Source organism: Pristis pectinata, chromosome 17, assembly GCF_009764475.1.
Source record: "Pristis pectinata isolate sPriPec2 chromosome 17, sPriPec2.1.pri, whole genome shotgun sequence".
Lineage (NCBI taxonomy): Eukaryota > Metazoa > Chordata > Chondrichthyes > Rhinopristiformes > Pristidae > Pristis > Pristis pectinata.
Window position 1 is genome coordinate 8,087,851 of NC_067421.1, and position 27,761 is coordinate 8,115,611.

Below are 27,761 nucleotides of genomic sequence, written 5' to 3' on the forward strand. Positions count from 1 at the left end.
CACTGCGGCTGCGCGGCCTCTTCGGGCAGAGTCCTCCAGCATCCCAGCAGTCCCCTTGGCCCGGGTCCGGGCCCGGGCGAGAGGACGCGCAGGGAAGGCGCCCGGGATGCGGAGCACAGCGAGGGACATCCGGCGTCTGCCGGCCCAGGGTCGCCGTCTGCAGCCGCCAGAGTCCACAGCTCGCCCTTCCCCAGTCCCTTCTGGTCAGTCAATGCCGTGGGGCCAGTGAACTCAGGGCTGCTACCCCGGGCGAGTCAGGCTTAATGGGACGTGCAGAGGTAAGGCGAGGTACAGGTACAATGAAAAACCTGCCTGCGGCATCACAGGCAACGACACACCATGTAAATTGGTGCTGAGGTCGAGAGGGTTGAGAGCTTCAAGTTCCTGGGAGTGAACATCACCAACAGCCTGTCCTGGTCAAGTCACATAGATACCACAGCCGAGATAGCTCACCAGCACCTCTACTCCCTCAGGAGGCTAAAGAAATTCAGTTTGTCCCCTTTGACTCTCACCAACTTTTACCGATGCACCATAGAAAGCATCCTATCAGGATGTATCATGGCTTGGTACGGCAACTGCTCTGCCCGGGACCATAAGGAACTGCAGAGAGTTGTGAACACAGCCCAGCACATCACAGACATCAGCCTCCCCTCCTTGGACTCTGTCTTTACCTCTCGCTGCCTTGGCGAAGCAGCCAGCATAATCAAAGACCCCACCCACCCGGGTCATTTTCTCCTCTCCCATCGGGCAGAAGATACAGGAGCCTGAGGGCACGTACCACTGGGGTCAAGAACAGCTTCTACCCCACTGTGATAAGACTATTGAACAGTTCCCTTATATGATGAGATAGACTCTGACCTCACGATCTACCTTGTTGTGACCTTGCACCTTGTTGCACTGCACTTTCTCTGTAGCTGTGACACTCTGTACTATTATTGTTTTTACCTGTACTACATCAATGTACTCTGTACTAACTCAATGTAACCGCACTGCGTAATGAATTGACCTGTATAATCGGTTTGTAAGACAAGCTTTTCACTGTACCTCGGTACAAGTTACAATAATAAACCAATACCAATACAAGACAGTGAAGAGAGAGAGAAAACTGTGCAAAAGCAAGATCTTAGCACCAAAGAAAGTCACAATCCATGGTAGTGCAGGAGGTGGCCCATAGTGTTCCATTGCTGAAGTAGGGTTAGGGTTGTGCAGGTCGGTTCAAGAACCTGATAGCTGTTCCTGAACCTGCTGGTGTGGGACTTAAGGCTTCCTGACGGTAGCAGTGAGAAGAGAGCATGACTGGGATGGTGGAGTCCTTGATGATAGATGCTGCCTTCTTGAGGCAGCGCCTCCTGTAGATGCTGTCAATGGTAGGGCACTAAGAATCCGTGAAAACAGATATTGGGGGTTCAGTCATTAATAACCTCTAATGGATTGGAAACGTCCATGTGTAAAATCTTCATTCTTAAGAAAGTGTGTGACCTAATTTTATGGTGGTATCTACAGCTGAACTCAAGAAAGAAATTGACGAATTTAGCCCTTTGAGTGTGCTCCAACTTTCAACTGATCTACCTCAGTTCCACTTCTGTGCACTATTCCCATGTTCCTTTAAAACCAGAAATGTACTTTAACAGACTAATTATGACAAAGAAGGAGGCCATTTGGCCATCAACTCCATACCAGCTCCCAACAGATTAATTACCAGTCCCATACTATCAATTCCCCTTTGATTCTTTTTGCCACTAAGTGATAGTTACACAGCCATTTAACCAACTAGTACACCTTTGGGATGCAGGAAGGAAATCCATGTGGCTCTAGGAAGAACATGCAAACTCGATATAGACAGCACCTGAGATTAGGATCAACCTGTATCACTGAGCTGTGAAGCTCTTTTTTGAAAGCAATCAATGAATGGGTAAAGAATTCCAAAGATTTGCCACATAAAAAAATTACTCATTCATTCCTAAATGGTCTACTTCTTATTTTGAGACTCTCCCGATTTATAAACTCTATAGCCAGCAGAAGCAACCTCCCTGCATACACCCTGTCAAGCCCCCTAGCATTTTGTATGTCTCAATGATGTCACCTCTCATTCTTCTGAACTCTGGAGAATAGAGGGTACACTTAATTAATCTCTTCTCATGTGACTGACAGAACTAGTCTGTCATACTGTCAGACAGCTACTTACTGTCACTATACTGAAAGACTTTTGCACAGTTTAATACAGAAATCCTGACATCATCAGCAATTTAGTGTAACTCTGCAAATTATGCAAATGACATCTTAGTGTGTTAAACTTATGATACAGGAGGCCATTGCCATGTATTTCCTCTATTTCCCGTATGTCTGCTCTCACCTCCCCCCCACCTCTTTCCAGAAAGAAGAGAGATAGAGTTCCCCTGGTCCTCACCTTTCACCCCACAGGCCACCACATCCAGTGGCATCCTTTGCCACTTCTGCCAACTCCGACAGGATCCAACCACCAGCCTATCTTCATGCCAGGGGAAGGGGAGGGGTGGGTGCGGAGGTGGACGGGGATGAGCAGACCAGGGAGTCACAATGAGAGTTGTCCCTGTAGAAAGCTGAAGGGGGTTGGGTGGGGTGGTGTTGAGTGCAAGATGTGACTGGTGGAGGGGTTTCCCAGTCTACGCTTGGTTTCACCAATGTAGAGGAGGTCACACCGTGAGCACCAAATACACCTTCTGCTCTCGGGCTTCTGAAATGTCCTCCTCCTTCCAGAAAAGTGGCTTCCCCTCTGCTATAAGTTGATGGAGTCCTCACATGCATTTCCTCCATTTTGTGCATGTCTCCTCTCACCCTCCCCTCTCACCAGACAGGAGGGAACAGCAATAAAGTTCCCTTGGTCCTCACCTTCCACCCCACCAGCCTTCACATCCAGCATTTCCGCCGGCTCCAATATGATCCCACTACCAGTCATGTTTCCCTGCCCCCCCCCACCACTCTCACCCCACTTTCTGCTACCGACTCTCTTCCTGAGTCCCTTGTCCACTCATCCCTCCCCACCTTCCCCTCAACATCCCCTGACACTTTCCCCTGCAACCATAGGAGGTATAACACCTGTCCCTTCACCTCCTCCCTCACCACCATCCAGGGATCTAAACAACTCTTCCAGGTGAGGCAGAGGTTCACAAAACATAGAACACTACAGCACGGTACAGGCCCTTCGGCCCACAATGCTGTGCCGACATTTTATCCTGCTCTAATATCTATCTAACCCTTCCCTCCCATTTCTCTATCATCATGTGTCTATCTAAGAGACTCTTAAATGTCCCTAATGTATCTGGCCCCACAACCTCTGCAGGCAGTGCGTTCCACGCTCCCACCACTCTCTGTGTAAAAAAACTTACCCCTGACATCCCCCTTATACCTTCCTCCAATCACCTTAAAATTATGTCCCCTTGTGTTAGCCATTTTCGCCCTGAGAAAAAGTCTCTGACTGTCTACTCGATGCCTCTTATCATCTTGTACACCTCTATCAAGCCACCTCTCACCCTCCTGCACTCCAAAGAGAAAAGCCCTAGTGCGCTCAACCTATCCTCATAAGACATGCTCTCCAATCCAGGCGGCATCCTGGTAAATCTCCTCTGCACCCTCTCTAAAGCTTCCACATCCTTCCTATAATGAGGTGACCAGAACTGAACACAATCCTCCAAGTGTGGTCAGTACTCTTCCCTTGGTCCTCGCCTTTCACCCTATCAGCCATCCTGTCCAGCACTGTCATCCTGCCGGCTCCAATATGATCTGACTACCACTAGAGGTTCACTTGTACCTCTTCCAATCGGGTCTACTGCATTTGATGCCTGCGATGTGGCCTCCCCTACATCGCTGAAACCATGTGTAGACCAGGCGACCGTTCTGCGCATCACCTGCACTCTGTCTGCAACGGCCGTCTTGAGCTTCCTGTAGCATGCCATGTCAACTGCCCTTCCCACTCCTGTATCGAGCCGTCTGTCCTCGGCCTTCTCCCCTGCTATGGAGAGGCCACACGCAAATTGGAACAACATCATCTTATGTTCCATTGAATTTCCCAATTTCAGGTAGCCCGTACCCCTGTGCTCTCCCCCCCACACACACTCGCCTCTCCACCTGGTTCTCTTCTCCCTTTGTTCAGCATCCCCACCCCCTCCTCCTGTAAAAGCAACGGAGAACGTAAGGGTTAATGTTGTTGTGGCCTAACTGTAGTTGAGATGCATGATGTCCAGGTGTCTTGTGGAAATCGAAGAAGTAGTTAGTTAAAGGAATACCCTGCCTTTGCGATAAGCGGTTATCCTTGGAGTCTGGAGCTCTCCGTGACTTCAGATTGTAACATGATGAACTGCTGCTGAGTTACAGGGTGCTTAAAGATAAAGAAAAATAATGGATAATGAGGCAAAGAATAAATCATTCTAATTAAGAAAAAAAATCATTAGAATAGCTTGGTGTGTGAAACTTAGCATGTAGGCGTCTTTGTTTTAAGTATAAAAGAGGGACCCTGGCATTGATTCTTTGTGCGAGTCTAATACCGAGTTCGGGTTACACTGTTTACTCTTTCTCTATATCCCTCACTCCCGCTAGCATTAAAACTAATAAAGCATTAATTGTAAGTTCTTTGTTTCTGCAACTGTCTGATTTATTACAGAGCGCGGGTCGACTTTTACACTCCCACCTGCTTACATCTCCCCCTCTGGTTCCACCTATCATCTCCCAGCCTCTATCCCAGCCCCCCTCGTACTGGTATATACTGGCAAACTGTCCTGACCCCTCTCAGTCCTGATAAAGGGTCTTGACACAAAGCTTTTGTCTCCACAGATGCTGTTTGACCTGCTGAGTTCTTCCAGCGTTCTTTTTTTTGTTCCAGATTCCAGCCTCTGCAGTCCTTTTGTCTACTGAATAGTGACCATAATCAGATAGGGTGCTCCCTCGCTGACACCCCTTCCAACCGCCCAGCTGCTTTCCCCAAAGGCAGATACGGAATTGTTGGACTTGCCGAATATAATTTAGAACTGTTTTTCCATTGAGGCCTTTCACACTGTATCCAGTTCACGTCAGGATAATCGAAACTTTCCTGTTTCCTACTGTTGCTATTTAAATTCAGGTATCTACCATTAACCACAGCTGCACACTTCTGTTGTCTGCTTTCCAACAATTATTTACTCTGCCTTCCAAACTCTCATTGGTTTTCTTGTATTTCCAGATCTGCCTTTCTGTCCTCTGAGTCAATGTTCAGTTCATCATTCCCTTGCCAACCTCACACCCTCCCCAACATCACCAGCAAAACTGGACACAGAAACACACAACCCCACTAAGTACGATGCACCAGCCAGTACAGGTCCCGCTTTCCCCAGACCTGGCAGCAAAACCTCAAGAGCCCAAAGCCCCTCCTCCTGCACACTGTCTCAAGCCCAGCATTCAGCTGCACTCTCCTATGTCAGGCTGTATCAGAGAACCCAGGGATTCTCAGCCTATATTCAGTCGTACTGTATCCCTGGGATTTTTTGCTGATATCCAGTAACACTGTATTGCTGGGATTCCCTGACCATACCGACTTGCACTGTATCCCATTGGCCCTGTGTGCACTTCTCACTGCCTCGGGAAAGCAGTGAGAAGTGTTGACAGAATCAAGGACCCCTCCCACCCTGATCATTTTCTCTTCTCCCCCCTTCCATCAGGCAGAAGATACAAAAGCTTGAAGACACATACCCACCAGGTTCAAGGACAGATTCTATCCCGCTGTTATAATTGGTAAATTGCTTTATTATTGTCACATGTACCGAGGTACAGTGAAAAACTTGTCTTGCATACCAATTGTACAGATCAATTAATTACACAGTGCATTGAGATAGTACAAGGTAAAACAATAACAGAATGCAGAATAAAATGTTACTCTTGAACTGACCTCTTGTACAATAAAGATGAACTCTTGATCTTTCAATCTACAACGTCATGGCCCTTGCACTTTATTTGTCTACCTACACTGTACTTTCTCTGTAACTGTAACACTATATTCTGCATTCCGTTATTGCATTTCCTTTCGTACTACCTCAGTGTACTTGTGTTTGGAATGATCTGTCTAGATGGCATGTAAAACAAAGTTTTTCACTGTATCTCAGTACGTGATAATAACAAACCAATTACCAAACCCTGAGATCCCCTGACCATTGCCAATCACACTGTAACTCTTGGATTCTCTGACTGTACCCAGTGGCAACATATTCCCAGGATTGACCCGAAACGTCAACAATTCCTTTCCTCCCACAGAGGCTGCATGACCTGCTGAGTTTTGTCGCTCCAGATTCCAGCAGCTGCAGTCTCTTGTGTCTCCATATGCCTAGGATTCCCTGAACATACCATGTTGCCATGTAGCCCTGGAATTCCCCGACTAATGTCAGTAACCCCAGGTTTCACTGTTCTTATCCAGACATATAGTAATCTTGAAGTTCTGTGACTGTACACTGTTATACCATGACCTTGGGATTCTCGAGCTACCTGTAAACTTAAATTTGCCCTTAATACCCCGTCACACAGTATCTCTGGGATTCTCTGACAACAGAAAGGGAGAAATGATTCAAGTTTGTAGCTCCTCGCCAGGAAGTTTATGTTCATTGATGGAAAAGTTAGAGGATTCAATTCCAAGGGACATTCTCAACCTTAACCAGTCAGAATTGATTTGTTAAGGGTAGGCCCTGTTTGATTAAATGATTACATTTTGTGAGGAGCTAACAGGAAGTGTTGCTGAGGGCAGTGTGTCTGCACGGATTTTAGCAAAGCTTTTGACAAGGTTCCACATGGTCAGCAGGTTAAAAAAAAAAGTGAAAGCCCATGCAATCCAAAGGAGAGTAGCAAATTGGATCCACATATTGGCTCAGTAGCACAAAGTAGGTGGTAACAGTTTGAAGGGTGTCCATTGACTAGAAGGCTGTCGGCAGTGAGTTCCGCAGGGCTCAAGCCTTTCTGTGAAAGATGTCAGTGGTATAGGCTTAAACGTAGGGGACATGAGAAGCTTCCGGAATATACAGATGAAAGTCACATCAAGGCAGCTCTTGACTGAGTATGGCATCAAAGGTCCATGGCATCAAAGGTCCATGGCATCAAGGGGAAAGTGTTCCATTGGCCTGCAGTGCTTCATCAATTACTGTCCTTTCATTAAGCATAAAGTCATGGAGAGGTACAACATAGAAACAGACCCTTCATCCCACCGAGTGCACACCGACCACCCAGTTAGACTAATTCTACAGGAGACCTAATTTTTTTTTTATTCTTCCCCACGTTCTCATCAATTCTCCCCCAGATTCTACCACTCACCCACACACTAGGGACAATTTACCAATTAACCTATTAATTAATTAAGCTACCATACAGGAAGGAAATGGAGCACGTGGAGGAAACGTGGTGAAAGGGAGAACACGCAAACTCCACACAGACAGCACCGGAGGTCAGGATTGAACCCAGGTCTCTGACACTGTGAGACAGTAGCTCTACTTGCGGCCCCCCCCTGTGCTACAGTGGTAAGGATGAAAGTGGGGATGTTTGCTGACAATTGTTGCTGGGTCCCCTTCGAGTCACACCAAACAGCAGTGTGGGAGCACCTTCATTAGAAGGATTGCTGTATTTTAGAAGGTGGCTCAAGAAGGCATTTAGGGATAGGAACTAAATGCTGGTCTTGTCAACAAACCTCAGATTCCCAAATAAATGCCAACATTCCACTTGTCTTTCTAATTACATGGTGTAGCTGGATGGCAACTTACTGTGTGTCATGTAAGAGGATAGCCTGATCCTTCTGTATTGTACTCTTCTGTCCATTTATACAATATCCTATATTCTGTTAGAACATAGAACAGTACAGCACAGGAACAGGCCCTTCGGCCCACGATGTTGTGCCAAACTAATTAAACTAGTAATTAAATGCCTAACGAAACTAACCCTTTCTGCCTATGCAATGTCCATATCCCTCCATTCTCTGCAGATTCATCTGCTTATCTAAGAGCCTCTTAAATACCTCTATTGTATCTGCCTCCACCACCACCCCTGGCAGCACATTCCAGGCACCCACCACTCTCAGTGTAAAAAACTTGCCCCGCACATCTCCTTTAACCTTACCCCCTCTCACCTTAAATGCACGCCCTCTGGTATTAGACATCTCTACCCTGGGAAAAAAGATACTGGCTGTCTACTCTATCTATGCCTCTCATAATCTTATAATCCCCTATCAGATCTCCCCTCAGCCTCCACCGCTCCAGAGAAAACAACCCAAGTTTGTCCAACCTCTCCTCATAGCACATGCCCTCTAATCCAGGCAGCATCCTGGTAAACCTCTTCTGCACCCTCTCCAAAGACTCCACATCCTTCCTATAATGGGGCAACCAGAATTGTATTGTTCTTCCTACCAAAATGGATACCTGACACTCCCCTCCATCCGTCAAATGTTTGCCTAGTTGCTTCACCTATCCATTCACTTTGCAGATTATTTGCATGCTCCTCACAACTTACTTTCCCAACTACCTTTGTATTATCAGAAAACATTGCCGCATTATAATTGGCCTTTTACCTATGTCATTAATATGGATTGTAAGATGTTGAGACCCCAGCACCGATCACTGTGGCACCTGATCTGCCAACCTGAAAATGACTCATTTACCTGGACTCTGTCTTCTGTTTGTTAGAAGCCTGTCAGTCTTCTATCCATGCAATCCATCCGAGTGCAGGAGGTAATCAAGGCAAGATCTTACTTTGAGGTAAAGCTTTTTAACTAATGCAATATTGTTATTTACTTAAAAGGCTGAAGCTTAGAAATTTTCACACCACAAATCGATTTATTTGATGGAAACAACATGAGAATAAGCTTTCATTGTGATAGATTTTCTGGTAATGGTTTTAGACTGTGCCAAGTTAGATGTATTGCACAAACAGATTTTGAATGCCTAGATCAAAACAACATCCTGTATCGAGATGAAGTATTTTAACCTATGCAGTATTACTAGTTACTAAGGCAGCTTACTAACCTTCTTGACACAAATTGATTCAATTGAGAGAAAGAACTTCAGACATTCAGAGTAAACTTTCTCCTTGGTGGACAAATAACTGAGTGCTTCATTCCAGATTTTGAATGATTGGATCAAAGCAAGGTCAAATGGAAAACTGTTCAACCCCTACAAACTCAGGATAACGTCAAATGTGCAGACAGCCTTCATCAAACGTTTACTTTTGGCTGAGATCTGGCAGTGATGGCACACTCGGAAAAATACTTCCAACCCCTCACGGACTGATTTTCCCAAGCTCATCATTGGCCTGAAAAAGACCAGTGTAATGGGACAAGACATTGCTAAACCTCCCCTCTTACCACCCCCCCCCCCCCCATCACCCATCAAAATCAATAATTACATTTTAGCATTGTCATCATAGTTAGGATTCACCATCACCACCAATCTCACTTGATGCAGACACCCACCTACGCACTGGGAACTTCGCTCCAATTATTTCTGGGCTTACAGGAAGCGTGAGTTGAATAACAAACTGAGCAGCAGAAGTCAGTGGGTACAAAGCCTGTAGTGTCAGCACTGCACTGTGTGGGAGTGAGACCTGGATTTTAAGAGGTATTGAGACAGACACTTAAGTAGGCAAGGCATAGAAGGATATAGTCCTAATGTGAGCAAATGGATTGGTTAGATGGGCAAAATAGTCATGGGACAAAGAGCCTGTTTTTGCACTCTCTCTGGCTCTACAATTTGACTCAGCACTCCAATCAAGAGAATACACTAAACAGCTTCCATGCACGGTGCCTGAAATGCACTCTGAACATATCTTGGTAGGACAGAGTTTCAAATTCTAGACAGCCTGGATTGTGCTCGGATCCCGAGCACGTACGCACTGTTCAAGCACTGACACTTCCGATGGCTTGGGTATGTCCTCTGAATGAACGATCCTAAAAATGTTCTCCACAAAGAACTAGCCTCAGAAGAGGCTGAATGGAGCTTTTGTAAGACACCTGTAGGAGGGACAAGGTGCTGAACATCAACAGAGACAACTGAGAGGGACCTGCTCAGGATCACAGTCAGTGAACCATAGTTGTAGCAATTGGTGCTGTCCAGCAGATTGAGGGCACTTTCTAGGGCCTGGTCCAAAGGAGCCTAAGACGATGATGATGAAAATCAAAGCAACACCCCACATTGAGATAATGCTCTTTAACCAATTCAGTTTGGCTGCTTGCAGGAGCTTACAAACCTTCGTATCAGAAGCTGATTCACTGATGGCACACTAATCCATGCCAAAGGAAGTAGATTACCTCATATCTTGAATGATTTGATTGAAAAACATGTTACACTGACATGAAGTGTTTCATCCATTGTGGTATTGCTATTTACTTGAAGAAAAGTAGCTTCCATTCTTTGACAAGCAAAATGATTGCAGATGCTGGAAGTATGATTACCGCAAGAAATGGTGAAATACTTAATCCGTCAGGCAGCATCTCTGGAGTGAGAAACTGTTAACCTTCCATCAACCTCAAGTGTTAACTGTGTTTCTCTTTCTGCAGATGTTGCTTGGGCATTTGCACCACTTTTTCTCATCATTTCTAACTTACAATATTTAATATCAAAAATTGATTCACTTGAGAAATAATTTCAAACATTGACGATAAACTTTCTTGCTGATGGGCCACACCCAAGAGGTTAGAATACTTCACACTGAATGACATTAGCAAAGCAACGTCTTACATTGAGGTAAAGCTTCCAACCAAGCAGCATTATTCTTTTCACAAAACAAGGTAGCTTCGTATCAAGTCAGGATGAGTCGAGTTTATTGTCATGTGCACAAGAACGGTGAGGTACAATGAAAAGCATGCTTGCAGCAGCCTCACTGACACGTAGATTCAGACAACACACGGAACATAAATAATGTAAAAAAAACTGTGCAAAACAAAACACTAGTACAAAAAAAACACAATCAGGGACAAGTTCAGATTAGTGCATGAGGTGGTCTGTAGTGTTCTGTTGCTGAGGTAGGGTTAGGGTTGTGCAGGTCAGTTCAAGAACCTGATGGTTGTAGGAAAGTAGCTGTTCCTGAAGCTGGTGGTGTGGGACTTCAGGCTTCTGTACCTCCTGCCTGATGGAGCAACTCAAATGGTGATTACTGATAGGATATCATACATTGAAAATGAGCTTTCTTGTTCATGATAGCCAGTGTCATATTCTGAGCTAAGTAAATTGGACAGCTTCATGCAAGACCTGGAAAGACCCAAGCAAAGCAATACTTTACATTGAAAAGAAGCTTTTAACCAATGTAGTCTTACCATTTATTTGACACAAAGTAGCTTAAAAATGTTCACAACACAAATTGATTTTCACATGAGGAAAACTACTTCGAACATTGTGAGTAAGCCAAGGTTTTACCACATAAGTACCCCAGACTGCAGCATCCCAGTTTGGCATCAAACAGGATAAATAATCTGGACTGGGAAATAAATTGGGAAAATACCATAGACGGCTGCAAACCAGGTAAATAAAACAGAAGGGTTAAATCTCATAAATGCCATCAGACTATGGCTAAACAAGATAAGTACCCAAAACTGGATTGGTAATAGGAGGCAGAGGGCGATGGTGGAGGGTTGCTTTTCTGATTGGAAGTCTGTGACCAGTGATGTACCACAAGAATCGGTGTTGGATACCTTGATGTTTGTGATATACATTAATGATCCAGAATATCAGAGGTATGATTACTAAGTTTGCAGATGACACAGAAATTAGTGGTGTTAGAGAAAGTAAGCTGGAAAGTTGGCTGGACCAATGCCAATGAAATTTATTCCTGACAATTGCCCAGTGATGCATCTTGGAAGGTCAAATAAGGGTAGGACATACTTATTAAATAGTAGGGCCCTAGGGAGTGTTGATGAACAGATGGACCTTGCAGTACGTCCGCAGATCCCTGAAAGTGACAGTACAGGTAGTTAAGGTGTTGAAGAAGGCATATGGTGCCGGAGCATGGCTACTCGTTACAAGCTTTTCTTTACCAATCTACTCATTACTTCTACTATAATCATTGTACTCTTTTAAATTTAAATTCTATGTCTCTAAGAATTACTCGTAATGTTCTTTTAAATCTTCTTACAGGGCTGACAATCTTCCAACCTCCAGGAACGACTGATCAACTGACACGACTCCCGGACCCAGATGGAAACAACCAGCGAGGCCTAGGACGGGCCTGTCCACGTGGAAGCCTGCGCAGGGTGAAGAGCCGACCCAGCGGAGCCCCCACCACCGAGACCCGACTCCCAGACCCTACTGGAGCACCCGATGCTGAGACCAGAGGATCCGGAGTGAAGACCCGACCAGCGGGAGCGCCTGACGGCGACCCCCGTGTCCCGACCTATCCGGATGCCTGTCCATTGGAGGCAGCGGAGTCCCAAGGCCTGACCCAATGCGAGGCCTGACCCGATGCGGGCCCGACCCGACGCGAGGCCTGACCTGCGGGGACGCCCGACGCCAGGGCCCAACATCAGGGCCCTTCTGGATCAGATGCCCGACGCAACGGGACACCAGGGGCCGAGTCCTGACGCTGAGGCCCCCCTTGACGCCCCCACTTACCTGCTGGGGTAGACCACTCCTCTTCAGGATCTTCAGACCTGTATGAGGACAACAACTTACCTCACAGGCCAGCTGAATCCATTCCAGGTCTTCCAAGTCTGTTCATGAGCTGTCACTTACCTTCCAGTTCAGGTAAATCTGCTCCAGGTCTTCAAGGTCTGCCCAGAAGAAATCACTTACCTTCCAGTCCAGGTGAATCCACTCCAGGTCATCCAGGTCTGTCCTTAAGCAGTCACTTACCAGCTGGCTCCACTCCGGGACCGACGAGTTGCAGCCACTTACCTCGGAAGTGTGGTAAGAGGGCTGGGCTGCAGGTGAGACTGAAACAGCGTGGGTACAAGGCCCCCCCCCCCCCCCCACTGCCCCCAGCATACCACTAGCTAATGACCAGGCCATTGAGAAAAAAGTTGATGAACTAAGGGCAAGATTGACCTACCAAAGAGAACTGAGGGACTGCTGTGTGCTATGTCTCACGGAAACATGGCTTACACCTGCTTCACCTAACTGAGCTATACAACCTGAGGGCTTCTCAATCCACCGAATGGACCGTAAAGCGTCCTCAGGCAAAGTTAGAGGTGGAGGGGTCTGCTTCTTAATCAATAACATGGTGCTCGGACGTGACGGTCCTGGCGAGCTCCTGCTCACCCAGCCTGGAATATCTCAAGGTGAAGTGTCGACCATTCTACCTGCCAAGGGAGTTCACTTCAGCTATCCTGATGGCAGTCTACATCCCACGCCAGACGGACATGAAGCCTGCACTCAATGAACTATACTCTGTGATCAACAGCCTTGAGACTGGGTACCCTGAGACCCTCTTCATTATTGCAGGTGACTTCAACCGGGCCAACCTCAAGAGTGTGTCACCAAAATATTACCAGCACGTCTCCTGTCCCACCAGGGGCCCAAACACCCTTGATCATTGCTATACAACCATTAAAGATGCCTTCCGAGCCACCCTCCCGTCCACACATTAGTAAATCAGACCACCAGGCTGTGCTCCTTCCCCCTGCGTACAAACAGAAACTGAAACGGGAGCATCCAGTACAGAAGGTGGTACAGTGCTGGTCTGAGGAAATAGATGAACTTCTGCACGACTGCTTTGAGTCAGCGGACTCAATGATCAAAGAGACAGCTGCCAGCCTAGATGAGTATGTCACCACCATCACAGACTTTATCAGCAAGTGTGTGGAGGACTGTGTACCAAAGAGGACCATCCAGGTGTTCCCAAACCAGAAACCATGGATGAACCAGGAGATCCACTCCCTGCTGAAGTCCAGGACTGCAGCATTCAAATCAGATGAACCTGACCTTTACAAGAAATCGAGATACATAGAACAGCGCAGTACAGGCCCTTCAGCCCACGATGTGCCTGCTCTAAGATCTATCTAACCCTTACCTCCCACATAGCTCCCCATTTCTCTGTCATTCATGTGGCTACCTAAGGGTCTCTTAAATGCCCCCACAACCTCTGCCAGCAGTGTGTTCCACACACCCACCACCCTCTGTGTAGAAAACTTACCTCTGACATCCCCCCTATACCTTCCTCCCATCACCTTAAAATTATGTCCCCTCGTGTTAGCCATTTTCGCCCTGAGAAAAAGTCTCTGACGGTCCACTCGATCTATGCCTCTTATCATCTTGTACACCTCTATCAAGTCCCCTCTCATCCTCCTTCTCTCCAAAGAGGAAAGCCCTAACTCACTCAACCTATCCTCATAAGACATGCTCTCCAATCCAGGCAGCATCCTGGTAAGTCTCCTCTGCACCTTCCCTAACGCTTCCACATCCTTGCTATAATGAGGCAACTGAACTAAACACAATATATGACCTCTGTAAAGCTATCAGGGATGCCAGCAGACAAAACCAGGCCAAAATCAAGTCCCAGACCAGCTGTCAGTTGTGGTAGGGCTTACATGCTATAACGGGCTACAGAACAAAGCTGGGCAGCATCGCCAAGAACAGTGCATCCCTTCCCAATGAGAGAACATTCTATGCATGTTTTGAACAGAAGGGGATTGGATTGTCACCACCCACCCTGATAGCCTCCAATGCACCTGAACCCGTAGTCACTGTCAAGGATGTAAGATCAGTCTTCCGGAGAGTGAACCCGAGGAAAGCATCTGGCCCGGATGGTGTCCCTGGCTGTGTGCTCAGATCTTGTGCTGATCAGCTGGCAGGGGTATTTGCAGACATATTTAACCTCTCCCTGCTTCAATCTGAGGTTGCCACCTGTTTTAAGAAGACCACTATCATCCCAGTACCTAAGAAAAACAAGGTAACGTGCCTTAATGACTACTGACTGGTGGCTCTGAAACCCACCATCATGAAGTGCTTCAAGATGTTGGTCACGGCACGCATTAACTCCAGAGGTTGGTCAGAGCATGCAAAACCTCGACCCACTGCAATCCGCCTACCACTGAAACAGGTCTACAGTGGATGCCATCTCCCTGGCCCTACACTCATCTCTGGAGCATCTGGACAGTAAAGACACCTATGTTAGACTATTGTTTATTGACTACAGCTCTGCCTTCAATACTATAATTCCAACCAAACTCATCACCAAACTTCGAGACCTGGGACTCAACACCTCCCTCTGCAACTGGATCCTTGACTTCCTGACCAACAGACCGCAATCAGTGTGGATAGGCAGCAACACCTCCAGCATGATTATTCTCAACACTGGCGCCCCACAAGGCTGCGTCCTCAGCCCCCTATTCTGCTCCCTATACACTCATGACTGTGTGGCCAGATTCTGCTCTAACTCCATCTACAAATTTGCAGATGATACCACTGTAGTGGGCTGTATATCAAATAACGATGTCAGAGTATAGGAAGGAAATAGAGAGCTTAGTGACATGGTGTCATGACAACAACCTTTCCCTCAATGTCAGCAAAACAAAAGAGCTGGTCATTGACTTCAGGAGAGGGGGCGGTGTACATGCACCTGTCTACATCAATGGTGCTGAGGTCAAGAGGGTTGAGAGCTTCAAGTTCCTGGGAGTGAACATCACCAGTAGCCTGTCCTGGTCCAACCACGTAGATGCCACGGCCAAGAAGGCTCACCAGCGCCTCTACTTTCTCAGGAGGCTAAAGAAATTTGATAAGATATCCTTATTAGTCACATGTACATCGAACCACACAGTGAAATGTATCTTTTTGTGTAGAGTGTTCTGGGGGCAGCCCGCAAGTGTCGCCACTCTTCCGGCACCAACATAGGATGCCCACAACTTCCTAACCCGTACGTCTTTGGAATGTGGGAGGAAACCGGAGCACCCGGAGGAAACCCACGCAGACACATGGGGAGAACGTACAAACTCCTTTCAGTCGGCAGCTGGAATTGAACCTGCATCACTGTCACTGTAACCACTATACTACTGTACCCCTTTGACGCTCACCAACTTTTACCGATGCACCATAGAAAGCATCCTATCTGAATGTATCACAGCTTGGTATGGCAACTGCTCTGCCCAGGACCACAAGAAACTGCAGAGAGTTGTGGACACAGCTCAGCACATCACAGAAACAAGCCTCCCCTCCATGGACTCTGTCTATACTTCCCGCTGCCTTGGTGAAGCAGCCAGCATAATCAAAGACCCCACCCACCCAAGACATTCTCTCTTCTCCCCTCTCCCATCAGGCAGAAGATACATGAGCCTGAGGGCACATACTACCCTCAAGGACAGCTTCTATCCTGTTGTAATATGGATCCCTTATACGATAAGATGGACTCTTGACCTCACAATCTACCTTGTTATAATCTTGCACCTTATTGTCTACCTGCACTGCATTTCCTCTGCAGCTGGGATACTTTACTCTGTATTCTGTCATTGTTTTACCCTGTACTACCTCAATGCACTGTAATTAATTGATCTGCATGAATGGTATGCAAGACGAGTTTTCCACTGTACCTCAGTACAAGTGACAATAATAAACCAATACCAATACCTTCATCGGCCGTGGCATGGGATATAAGAGCAGGGACGTCATGTTACAAATATAAAGCATTGGTTAGGCCACACCTGGAGTATTGTGCGCAGTCCTGGTCGCTCACAATAAGGAGGATGCAATTGCGCTGGAGAGGATGCAGAAGGGTTGATTATGAGAATATTGTCATGTTCAGTGGTCCCTGCCCTACTGTTTTGTGCACACTCTGTAATTGGCACTCTAATTATAACCAGTTTTCCCTCAGGGAAATCAGAGAAGTAAGGAATTTACTTAAAAACAGAATATATAGTGGAATATACCTAAAGACAGAATGCTTAAATTAGGATAAGCTAAGAAGCATATTTAGTAAGAAGCATCCACCTTGAGAAATATATGATACACGTAAAAAGAGGACCAGCAAGAAGATTTAAAATATACCAAAGGCCTAGAGAAAAAGGAAATTAAAGAGGAAAACCAGAGAATTATACAATTAAAAACAGGAAATTACAGAAATGTGAGGCATACTGGAAGTCAGGGCACCAGAGAAACATAGATATCTTTATTAAAAGCACAAACAGGACAAAAATGGTATATAACTAAAAACACAGCAATTCAAGAAATGTAAGAGGAATTTAAGAACAGGTCACTTGAAGAAATATGGAACACACCATAAAACTGGACTATTATAGTGTGTGAAATGTACTTTAAACCAGGACCTCTGGAGAAACTGAGCTATAACTAACAAGTTGACAAGCAGAGAAATGTATTGTAATAAATATTATCACAGAAATATTGGTTCAGAATGGGTCGCCTGATACAAAGGTTGGGAAGTTGTGGGCACCCTATGTTGGGGAAGAGTTGCAGGGTGGGCAATGTTGCTGGCTGATGGGTGAGAGGCTGCTTATTGAAGGAGATGCAGGGGGTCCTCTCAATTCCTGACACACCCTGCAGTGTGCTGCTGCTGTAGCATCTCTGTCCATGGCAACCCTGTAAGTTATGGGCAGGAGTAGGGTCTGGTGTTACAGGAAATCCTGGGACCGGTACTGTTGTGAGTTTGGTACCCGAGTGATGTTAGCAGAATAGTGTGGTGCCAGGTGTTGTTGAAGGAGTAGGGTGTCTCTGGATACAGAGTTGCCAAATGTTATGCAGTGGTTTTGTTCATTAAAGGTATTAAAGTTAACAAAGTTAAGGAGATAAGATGAGGAACCATTTCAACAGTGGTTAAGTTACAAGAATAATATCCCAACTCAAGGATCCAGAGTTTTTAAATTAAAATTTTATTTACAGCGTGGTAACAGGCCATTCCGGCCCAACAAGTCCGCGCCACACGTTTTAAACCCAAATTAACCTACCTGTACGTCTTTGCAATATGGGAGGAAACCGGAGCACCCAGAGGAAACCCACACAGACACGGGAGAACGTACAGACTCCTTACAGACAGCGACGGGAATCGAACCCCGATCGCTGGCGCTGTAATAGTGTCGCGCTAACCGCTACGCTAGTTGGAATCCCAGTTTCCTGTTCTTAGGCGGTGAGGAGCTGAAGCCATGGATCCACAATGTCATGGTCCACATTTGGGAAGAGCAGGACAAGCCAGGGCCTCAGAGTCGCTGTAATTGTGACCCTCAAGAGAGGAGACAGATGTGACTCCTCCCAGCGGCCGAACAGCTGTTCCCTTACAGTTGCATGGGCTCTGACCATCAAGAAGCACAGACGGCATGACCTTCACCATGCATGTCACCACCATACGTCACCTTTTTCAACCTCACTGAAGCCTCTGATGCGGTCAATCCCACCGCTACAGCTGGGGAATGTAAATATCTTAGTAAAACAAATCTGGAATCAAACCCAATGTCAGTATGGTGAAGCCCCATCCGGTTCACCTCCGTCCATTGACTGGGTGAGGAAGGGCGAAGGACAGAGGTGAACCAAATGGGGCTTCACCACACTGACATTGGCTTTGGTTCCAATTGGCTAGTCACTTCAGTCCTGGGAGCAACCTGGGATGGACAGTAAATGCTGGTCTTGCCAGCCTTGTCCATCTTCCCCGTGAATAACACAAGCTAGAGAATCCCACCATTGGGTGCCTACCTGTTGCACCCAATATTACCTGTTACCAATGCACCCTAGCTCAGTGTAGCTGCACTGTGCGATGAATTGACCCGTACGAGCGGTTTGCAAGACAAGTTTTTCACTGCATCTTGGTACCAGTGACAATAATAAACCAATTCCAATACCAATCTACCCCAGCCACCGCTCAGCCCGTCCTGGAGCAGAGGCCACCCCGCTTCACTCAGCCTACTTCTGGCACCAACCCCGCCCCCTGTCCCGTAGCCCCGCCCACGACTCCCGCCTTCCCTTAGACTCCGCCCTGAGCTCAAGCCCTGATCGCAGACCCCGCCCCCAGCCGGCTGTTGGCCCCGCCCCTCTCCCCCCAGGCCCGCCCCTGTCTCCCCGGGCCCCGCCCACCACCCCGAGGCCACGCCCCCTCCTCGGGCCCCGCCCTCCTCCGACCAGCTGCTTCGCCCGCTCCCGGAATGCTCGGCGCGGCGCGGCCGCCATCTTATGTGTTTCCCGGAGCCTGAGGCCGGGAGCTGGTGCGAGCGGCGGGGCCGGGGCCGGGGCTGGGGCTGCTGCAGCCGGCTGGAGGATGCCTGGCGGATAAATGTGGCCCCAACCCAACACCCCTCTGCTGTTGTTGCTGCTGATCGCGGTGGTGGCGAAGCCGGAGCGGCCAGGTAACCGGGATGGGGGGCGGAGACGCCGGACCGGGCCGGAGGGGTGGGGGCTCGGCCGGGCTCGGCCTCCTACCCCCCTGGGGAACGCCGAGGGTTTATTCCCGGGCAGGGAGGCCGCATCCCTGCCGGCGGAGGTGTTGGTTAGATCGGGGCCGATGCACTGGGGGGGGGGGTTATTTCAGCACGGCAGCTCCCTGGGAATAACATTGAGTCAACGTCCCCATCAAACGTGGGGAACAGGGCCAGAGAACGGTGCAGCCGGTCTCCACCGCCGGCCCTGGCAGCTAGTAGTCTTGCTTCACGGACATGGCGAGATGCAATGTTGCACATCGCCGAGGATTGTCCTCTCGCTCACCTCGAGATTGGATCAACAACACCGACCTCAGCGAATGAGCCTGCCGCCCTCGGCTCCACCGACATGCCTTCCCAGATAAATAACTTCTTATTCGCCCCTCAGCTCCAGCAAATCCCAGTCGGTACAGCAATCATTAGTGAGAATAAAAGGGCACGGAGATGTGCCATTAACTGGTTGGTAGCAGGCATGGATTGAGGATAAATTGAATGTTTCCTGATTGCCAGGACGTGACAAACGGTGTATGTTTGGAATGTGTTTGTGCACCTCACCTGGGTGATTTGAATTAAGAAAAAGTAGGGTTGTGTATCCAGGTTTTCAGGTAACGAGTGAGGAAGGGTAGTCAGTGTGTGTAAGTAGAAGCAAGTTATAAGGGATGCAAACAGTTTGAGTGGATAAAATCATGTTTAATGACTGGCGTGTGCTGTCACGCAATTTAGATCCAAGAACTGGAGTTTTCTGTAGTAAGCAACAGTAGTAAGTAGAACTGGAGTAAGCAACAGGGAATAGTGCAGCTGCAGGGAGCTTTGGGGGTTCATGTTCAAAAAAATTAATTTCAAAGGGTCATGGGATCTTTATCTGAAGTAGAACATTTGTGGAACATTGAAATTTTTAAACTTGGTTCCAAGTTATACTGGAGTTAGTCTGCTCTAACCTCTGCACTTTCTCCTTCACTGATCCGATCATAAGATATTTACAATGCTGAGAAAGGCCCCTGTTATCACTCTTGCTTTTTTTTAAATGAAAAAAAAAACAGTCCCATCACCCCATTACCTTGCCCTGCAAATTATTTTCCTTTGTTCATCTAATTCCCTTTTGAAGGCCCTGATTGACTCTTTCCACAAGCACTTCAAGAAGAGTCTTCGGTCAAAACTGCTCTGTTTAGAAAAAATGAATTTTTCTCCATGTCCCTTGTGTCTTGCCCATTATATTAATTCTTTGTCCCTGGTTCTTTAACCATCTGATAATGCAAACAGTTTTCCTCTCCTCTAAACTATATAAACAAGTTATGAGCTTAAATCTCTCAAATCTTCCTTGCTCCAGAGGGAACAACTTGCCAGTCTAACCTTGTTTGAGAAGTCCCCCATTCCTGGAACCAATCTAATAAGTATTTTCTAGATCCAGTCCAGGATCTTCACCTCTTGTTGCCGTACTCCAATTGTGACCTAACCATTGTATAAAAGTTCATGTAACCTCCCTCTTTTTGTACTCTTCTTTATGAAACCCAGCATCCCATGTGCCATACTGCTTGCTGCACAATGTGCCAGGCCATTTACAAAGATTTTGTACACCCGGGTTCCTACTTTCCCTTTAGACCTCTGCCATTTGATTTATTCTCTCTGCTTAAGTGGTTCACTTCTTTCTTCTCTGCATTAAATTCCAGCTGCTATTTGAATGTCCATTCTGCTAATTTATCTGTGTTTTGCAGTCTGTCATTATCCTCACTCTTCATCACACCAAATTTTTCATGTCCAAAAATCTTCAATAAGTTTTTATTGAATCTCATTTTTGTTCCTTTTCTGAAGACCATTTGTGTAGACATTTCTCATTTCCAATCTTGTTCTTTTGTTGGTTACTGCAATCTTTGATTTTTTTTTTCTTTGCCAGAGGAAAAAACATCTTCCTTTGCTCTGTCAAAGCACTCCAAACTTAGAATGCAACTATTAGGTCCCGCTGAAGCAAATCATCCCAGCTTCTCTAGCCTCTTTCCAAAACTCGGGTTTGAAGAAGGACAGAGTGGGAAAGAGAGGTTCTAGTTGCCTTTGTCTACCAAAGCTGTTGGTGGGGTAAGACAGAGATTCTGCTGAAGGAGTATTGGGAGCTCAAGGCTGAATTAACAAGGAGAGCTGGTTATAATCCGTGCCATATAATGCATGGAGGTAATTGGCCCAAAGGATGGTGCAAGAGACTGGGGCAATATTGGTATTGGTTTATTATTGTCACTTGTACTGAGGTACCGTGAAAAACTTGTCTTGCATACCGATCATACAGGTCAATTCATTACACAGTGCAGTTACATTGAGTTAGTAAAGAGTGCATTGATGTAGTACAGATAAAAACAATAACAGTACAGAGTAAAGTGTCACAGCTACAGAGAAAGTGCAGTGTAATATGGTGCAAGGTCACAACAAGGTAGATCATGAGGTCAGAGTCCATCTCATTATATAAGGGAACCATTCAATAGTCTTATCACAGTGGGCTAGAAGCTGTCCTTAAGTCTGGTGGTATGTGCCCTCAGGCTCCTGTATCTTCTACCCGATGGAAGAAGAGATAATATCCCGGGTGACGTGCTGGGCTGTGTCCACAACTCTCTGCAGTTTCTTGCAGTCCTGGGCAGAGCAGTTGCCGTACCAAGCTGTGATGCATCCAGATAGGATGCTTTCTATGGTGCATCGGTAGAAGTTGGTGAGAGTCAAAGGGGAGTCAATAGCACCAGTACTGGGGAAAGAGGGAGCTGTTCCATTAGGATAAGCTTTATTTGAATTCTACTGGGGCTAGTGTGTTGGTGAAGTGATTAAACTGTAACTGTAAATGAGCTTCCAATTAAATTAGAAGCAGGCTTTGGTGGTGGTGGTGGTGGGGGTGGGGGGGGTGGTTGGCAGGGTGTAGAGGAGGGGGATCAGGTAAAGGGAAATTTAGAAAGCTTCAGATAAAGGACAAGATGTAGTGATATGGCTAATAATAAGCTGAGTGTGATGTGAAGGAACAGAATGAGGTACCAGAAGACTGGAGGGTGGCTAATCTTGTGCCTTTATTTAAGGAAAGGCTGCAAGGGCGAGCCCGAGACCTACAGGCCACTGAGCCTAACATCAGTGGTGGGTGAGTTACTGGAGGGGATTCTGAGGGACAGTATCTATCTGCATTTGGACTGATTAGCGATAGTGGGATGCTGTGTCTCATGAATTTAATGGAGTTTTTTGAAGAGGTGACCAAGAGGATCGATGAGGGCAGGACGTTAGACGTGGTCTGTGTGGTTTTTAGCTAGGCTTTTGACAAAGTCCTGCACGGTAGATTGGTCTGGAAGCTGAGATCGCATGGGGTTCAGGATGAGCTAGCTAATTGAATACAAAATTGGCGTAGTTGAAGGAGTCAGAGGGTGGTAGTGGAGAGTTTTTCAGACTGGAGGCCTGTGACCAGTGATATGCCACAGGGATTGGTGCTGGGTCTCCTGTTGTTGCCATGTGTGTTAATGATTTGGATGAGAATGTTGGTGGACAGTGAAGAATTTGGATCAGCTGGGAAGGTGGGCCAAGGAATGGCAGATGGAACTTAAATCGGACAAGTGTGAAATGATGCATTTTGGGAAGTTAAACCAGGGCAGGATTTGCAGAGTAAATGACAGGGACCTGGGGAGTGTTGTAGGACAGAGAGACCTAGTGGTACAAGCACATAATCACTGCACTACTTCTTGTTCTAATTGTTCTTTCTTGTAAAAATTGTGTATAATTTTTCCTGTGAATGCTGCTTATATGATGCTATGTGCCTGTGATGCTGCTGCAAATACGCTTTTCATTGTACCTGTGCACGTGACAATAAACTTAACTTTAACTTTTACAAAATTCTCTGAAAGTGGCAACACGTAGACAAGGTGGTGAAGAAGGTGTGTGGCACAATGATTTCATTAGATGGGCATTGAATGCAAGAGTTGGGACGTCATGTTATTGTTGTGTGTAGGATGTTGGTGTGACCACACCGAGAATATTGTGTCCATACTATAGGAAGGATATGATTAAGCCATAGAGAGTGTGGAAACATTCACGAGGATGTTGCTGGGACTGGAGGGCTTGAGTTCCAAGGAGAGACTGGATAGGCTGGGACTGTTTTCCCTGTAGAAGTTCTTAAAAATCATGAGGGCCATAGATAAAGTGGATGGTAACAGTCTTTATCCCAGGGTAGGAGAGTCTAAAACTAGAAAGAATACGTTTAAGGTGAGAGGGGAAAGGTTTAAAGGGGACCCGAGGAGAGAATTTTTCACGCGGTGTGATGTGTATATGGAACAAACTGCCAGAGGAAGTGTTCGAGGTGGTTTAGAAGACATTTAGGCAGGTTTGCGGATAGAAAAGGTTTAAGGGATGTGGGTCAAATGCAGGCAAATGGGGCTAACTCAGGCAGCACCTTGATCAGCATGGACAAGTTGGGCCGAAGGGCCTGTTTCCATGTGGTATAATTCTATGATCTATGACATAATAAAACTGCAGTGGCCAATGGATTCAAGACTATGGAAAATTGATGTGAGAGTTAAAAGCTCTTTATCTAAATGCACAAGGCATTCTCAACAATTCATGAGTTGATGGCACAAATTGAGATAAATGGAAATGTTCTGATAGCCATTAGGCAGATGTGATTACAAACTGACCAAGGCTGGGAACAATATTTCAAAGATCTTTTTGAAGGATAAGCAAAGTTTCAAAAAAATCGGTGAGGTAGCTCTGATAGTGACCTTAAGACAGTAGTGAGAAATTATCTTGGCTCAGAAAATGGAAGTAAAATCTGTTTGGATAGAGATTAGAAATAAAAGAAAAAAAAATTTGAACTTTGTCTATTAATTAAACAGCACAAGGCTAATGAGAGCTTGTATGCACAAGAAACTTAGCATGTAGTTACAACTAGTTATTAAGAAGACAAGTATATATTGGCTCTATTACAAGAGGGATGAGTACCAAAGAGAAAAAAAAGTTTACTAGATTGATTCCAGGAATGCAAGTGTTAACTTGCAACGAAAGATTGTGTAAATTGAGTCTGCTGCTGAGAGTTTAGAAAAATGAGATGGTCTTATCAAAACGTGATTCTGAGTGGGCTCGACAGTAAAGCTGTGAAGACGTTTCCCCTGGTGGTAGAATCTTGAATGCGAGGTGGCATTCTTGGGTTAAGGGGATACAAGATGGGGATGAGGAAAAATTCCCTTTGAGGACTATAAACTGATGGCATTCTCTACCTCAAACCTGTGGATGTTGTTGAGTTATTGTGTAGGATTCTGCTTAGTCTGGCTCACTCTTGCCATGTCCCTACTCCCATGGCTACACAAATCTTTTGCAGCCCCGTGGGTCCAGATGAGCTCCAAACTTCACTGCCACGGGCATCCTGCAAAGTGGTATCAAGTGGTGGATCCTCTCAAAGACCGTTGAACTGCTTTTAAAAGTCTCAGATCAGAGAAGTTTAAAAACAGAAAAGGTTGAACTTTTAAAATTGATAATTACTCTCGGTATGTTGAACTGATATAAATTAATTGAAAACATTAAAATCAAGTAAAATAAAAAGTGAGGAACTTGATATGAAGTGTATGCAGCCTCTGTCAGGGTGACTGAATTCAGTTGCTGAACAGTATTGAGGCTAGAGGTGGATCTGGATGTAAACTGCCTTGTAACTATGCGGAGGTATAGAAATCAATAATTCACTGATCTGCAACGAGCATCTCGCCACTGGTCCTTTACCAAGCTGCCAGCAAAGGGAAAACATGGTGGCAGCTCACTCAGTATTTCAAAGCAGAGATAGACCTTTAGACTGCAGGGGAATTGAGGGTTAAGATCATGGAGCTGAGACCAATGCTCAAGACCAGTCACTGTTTTATTGAATTGCAGAATAAGCTCGAGGCAAGATGGCTCTGCAAATGTCAAAGGTTAGGTTGGGACTGTTAGCACTGCTCCTTTGCAGCACTGAGTCTGTTGGCATTTGTAAAGGCCTCAGTAACTATATATTCACCAGCCAAACTTTGTCATTTTAAAGAGTAGTATTGATCTCTGGTGTGTCACAAAGTGTGGGACTGAGTCTTGGCTTGTTAGTTGGGAACCCTGCTTGAGATGGTAACTGCTATTCTTTTATCCAAAATAGTCTGGCTATCAGCAAACAGAAACTTGACTGGCATTGTGGTTTATTTTCTGCTGGCTATAAGATTTTAACTTCTCTAAGATCACGGGTTATCCAAAGAATCAAGGAATAGAGCACTTTTATTGGTTTCCATTTAAAGAAAGCTCCATAGTTACTGTAGGATAACATGAAACAGACATCTGGCTGCCTAACAGATGTGTCGAGTTCCGCATGATGCATTGATTGGCTGAACACTGAGGCGTCTCTCATTAGCTGTGGTGTCTTTGGTCATCTTGCTTCCCTTCCTGGTGATCTTCATCTCCAGCTGATCAAGATTTTAAGACAAGGCTTGTGTGAAGGATTTATCTCGGAGTTCTTGGTTTTTACCCTTTGTGCACAAGTTTAAGTAGCCTTTTCCAAGAGTTTGGCAAATACTCCTTTTCTATAATTTTCTTAATTACCTTGCTTCATTAATGAATCAAGCAGCTACCCCAATCAGCTCCTCTTTCGTTATGTGAATGTGACCTTTGCTCATCTCTAGCTTTACTCAGGTGCTCTTGAGTAAGTTCAGGTTGGTCTTTAGACAGACAGAGTTCAGGTAACTCAACTCTCGTGGTACTGACTAAATTGGCGCAACTGTTCTATCCGTCTAATGGTAGTGATAACAGGAGCTCCTTTTCCCTAAATGCATCCTAGCTAGTGGGTGTTTATCTTTTTTCCCTAGAGAATACCAGGGGAACAAACTTGCTTTTAGAGCTTCATTAAAAATCTGCTGAAGCTTGTATATTGAAGAATGCAGTCTCAACATCCTTCTGTTGTTCTCTTTATAGTTTTCTTCCTACCCACATACCTTGACCATTTCTATTATATAGTTAATATTTCATAAACACCTTAATCTTCTAGCTATATTCCTGCCAATTAATTCATAAGCAAAATTTCAGCATGTTGATTATGTTGGAGATAAAATTATACACGGCTTATTTCTACGTTCCCATGGTGATGACATGGTCCACTGCATCTTGGAGCACTGTTACTCTGTGGATGCTTTTCCTCTCTGATGGCACAGTGCTTCCTGTGTGTGCCATGCTTAGCTAAGGGACTTTTCTAATCTTGAGTCCCAACATGGGATTTCAAGATCTATCTCAGCTGTGCCTAGAATGTTTAGACTGTGTTGGTAAAGAGGCATTTGATGTTTGAGAAAATGTGGTACTGTAAGACCCTTGGGCTGGGAAATGTGTCCTTAATGTACGGGCATGTCTTTGGTTGCGGTTAACCACTTCTAATCTGCTCGTTCTGTCTTTTACAGGCCCACGGCTAGGTCTGGCAAGACTTCTGCCAGGTAAGAGTTTTATGAAAGTGTATAAGAAATGGCACATTTTAATCAGCAATGCAATTTATTTGACATTATGTAATGACTGTATTTATCACTGATTACAAAATAAATCAAATGCATCTGCCAGTGCGTGTGAGGAGTCAGGAAATAAACCTTTTTGGATGTAATCCCTCAGTACTAACAGTCCTGCTTCTGACCCAAGTCCCCAGATGGTGGTTAACATGCTGTGTCTGATGTAGATCAATAGGCTTGTGTTTAGAGGGGTTTTGTGTTCTCTGCAAGTTCTCCATACACCATTGATATATCATGGCCCCCCCGAGAAGACTCTATCAGTGTTGCAGGCTTCCTGGTGAATCATTCCCACTTCCCTGATGGGTTCTCCCCTGGTGAAGTCAATGGTGGAAGCTGGTGAACTGGGGTGGCACTCATTAGGGATTTTAGTGCAAGAATTAAGCTTTCTTTTTTCTCAAATATTGACAGCACCATTGTTTAATGGCAACACATCCATATTTCAGTTCTGCTTCTGACTGGTTTGTGTGTGTTATGCCTCGAGAGATGTGGAGCTTTTCCCTGCAGTTCTCCCCACTTCAGTGCCAGTTGTGCAGGAAAACCTCTGACAGCATGGTGTTTTAAAATTGCAGGTGTTGTAGAAGCAGCGTCTTGGATGAGCGGCTGATGTGGTAACATTGCCCTGTGCTTTTTCCACAGAGCTGCGTTGTACCTCTGGAGAATTTGCTTGTAAGACTGGGACTATTCAGTGTATTCCTCAGAGCTGGTACTGTGATGGCTGGCAGACCTGTGAAGATGGCAGTGATGAACTTGATTGTCCAGGTAAAGGACTAAACTGCAATTCAGTCTGTGATGTGATCTCAAATATGTATTTGCTGTTTGGTTATATTTATAACAATGCACATGGAAGTAAATTGAAAACCCAAAACCCTTAAACAAGGTTTCTGCAGAGTTCCTTCTCTGGTACAACTTAAAATCAGGATCTAGTGTCAATGCATATAGAAACACGCAGGTTAGTGTCTGTATAC

The 27,761-nt window shown here is 45.8% G+C and overlaps 1 protein-coding gene and 1 long non-coding RNA gene across 3 annotated transcripts in view; both read left to right on the plus strand.

Annotated features, from left to right (window-relative positions):
* Positions 1 to 73: 73 nt before the first annotated feature.
* Positions 74 to 16,509, plus strand: LOC127579539 (uncharacterized). The gene is made up of 3 exons (XR_007957695.1): positions 74 to 278; positions 8,658 to 8,729; positions 12,099 to 16,509. It is a non-coding gene; the product is annotated as an uncharacterized LOC127579539 (long non-coding RNA).
* Positions 16,510 to 19,003: 2,494 nt separating this feature from the next.
* Positions 19,004 to 27,761, plus strand: part of dgcr2 (DiGeorge syndrome critical region gene 2) — a 56,641-nt gene continuing 47,883 nt past the window's right edge. For both annotated transcript variants that reach the window (XM_052031792.1, XM_052031793.1), the window contains exons 1-3: positions 19,004 to 19,234; positions 26,698 to 26,730; positions 27,433 to 27,555. In XM_052031792.1, coding sequence (XP_051887752.1) covers positions 19,162 to 19,234; positions 26,698 to 26,730; positions 27,433 to 27,555 — 229 coding nt within the window. In that variant the 5' untranslated portion in view covers positions 19,004 to 19,161. The remainder of the gene's footprint in view (positions 19,235 to 26,697; positions 26,731 to 27,432; positions 27,556 to 27,761) is intronic.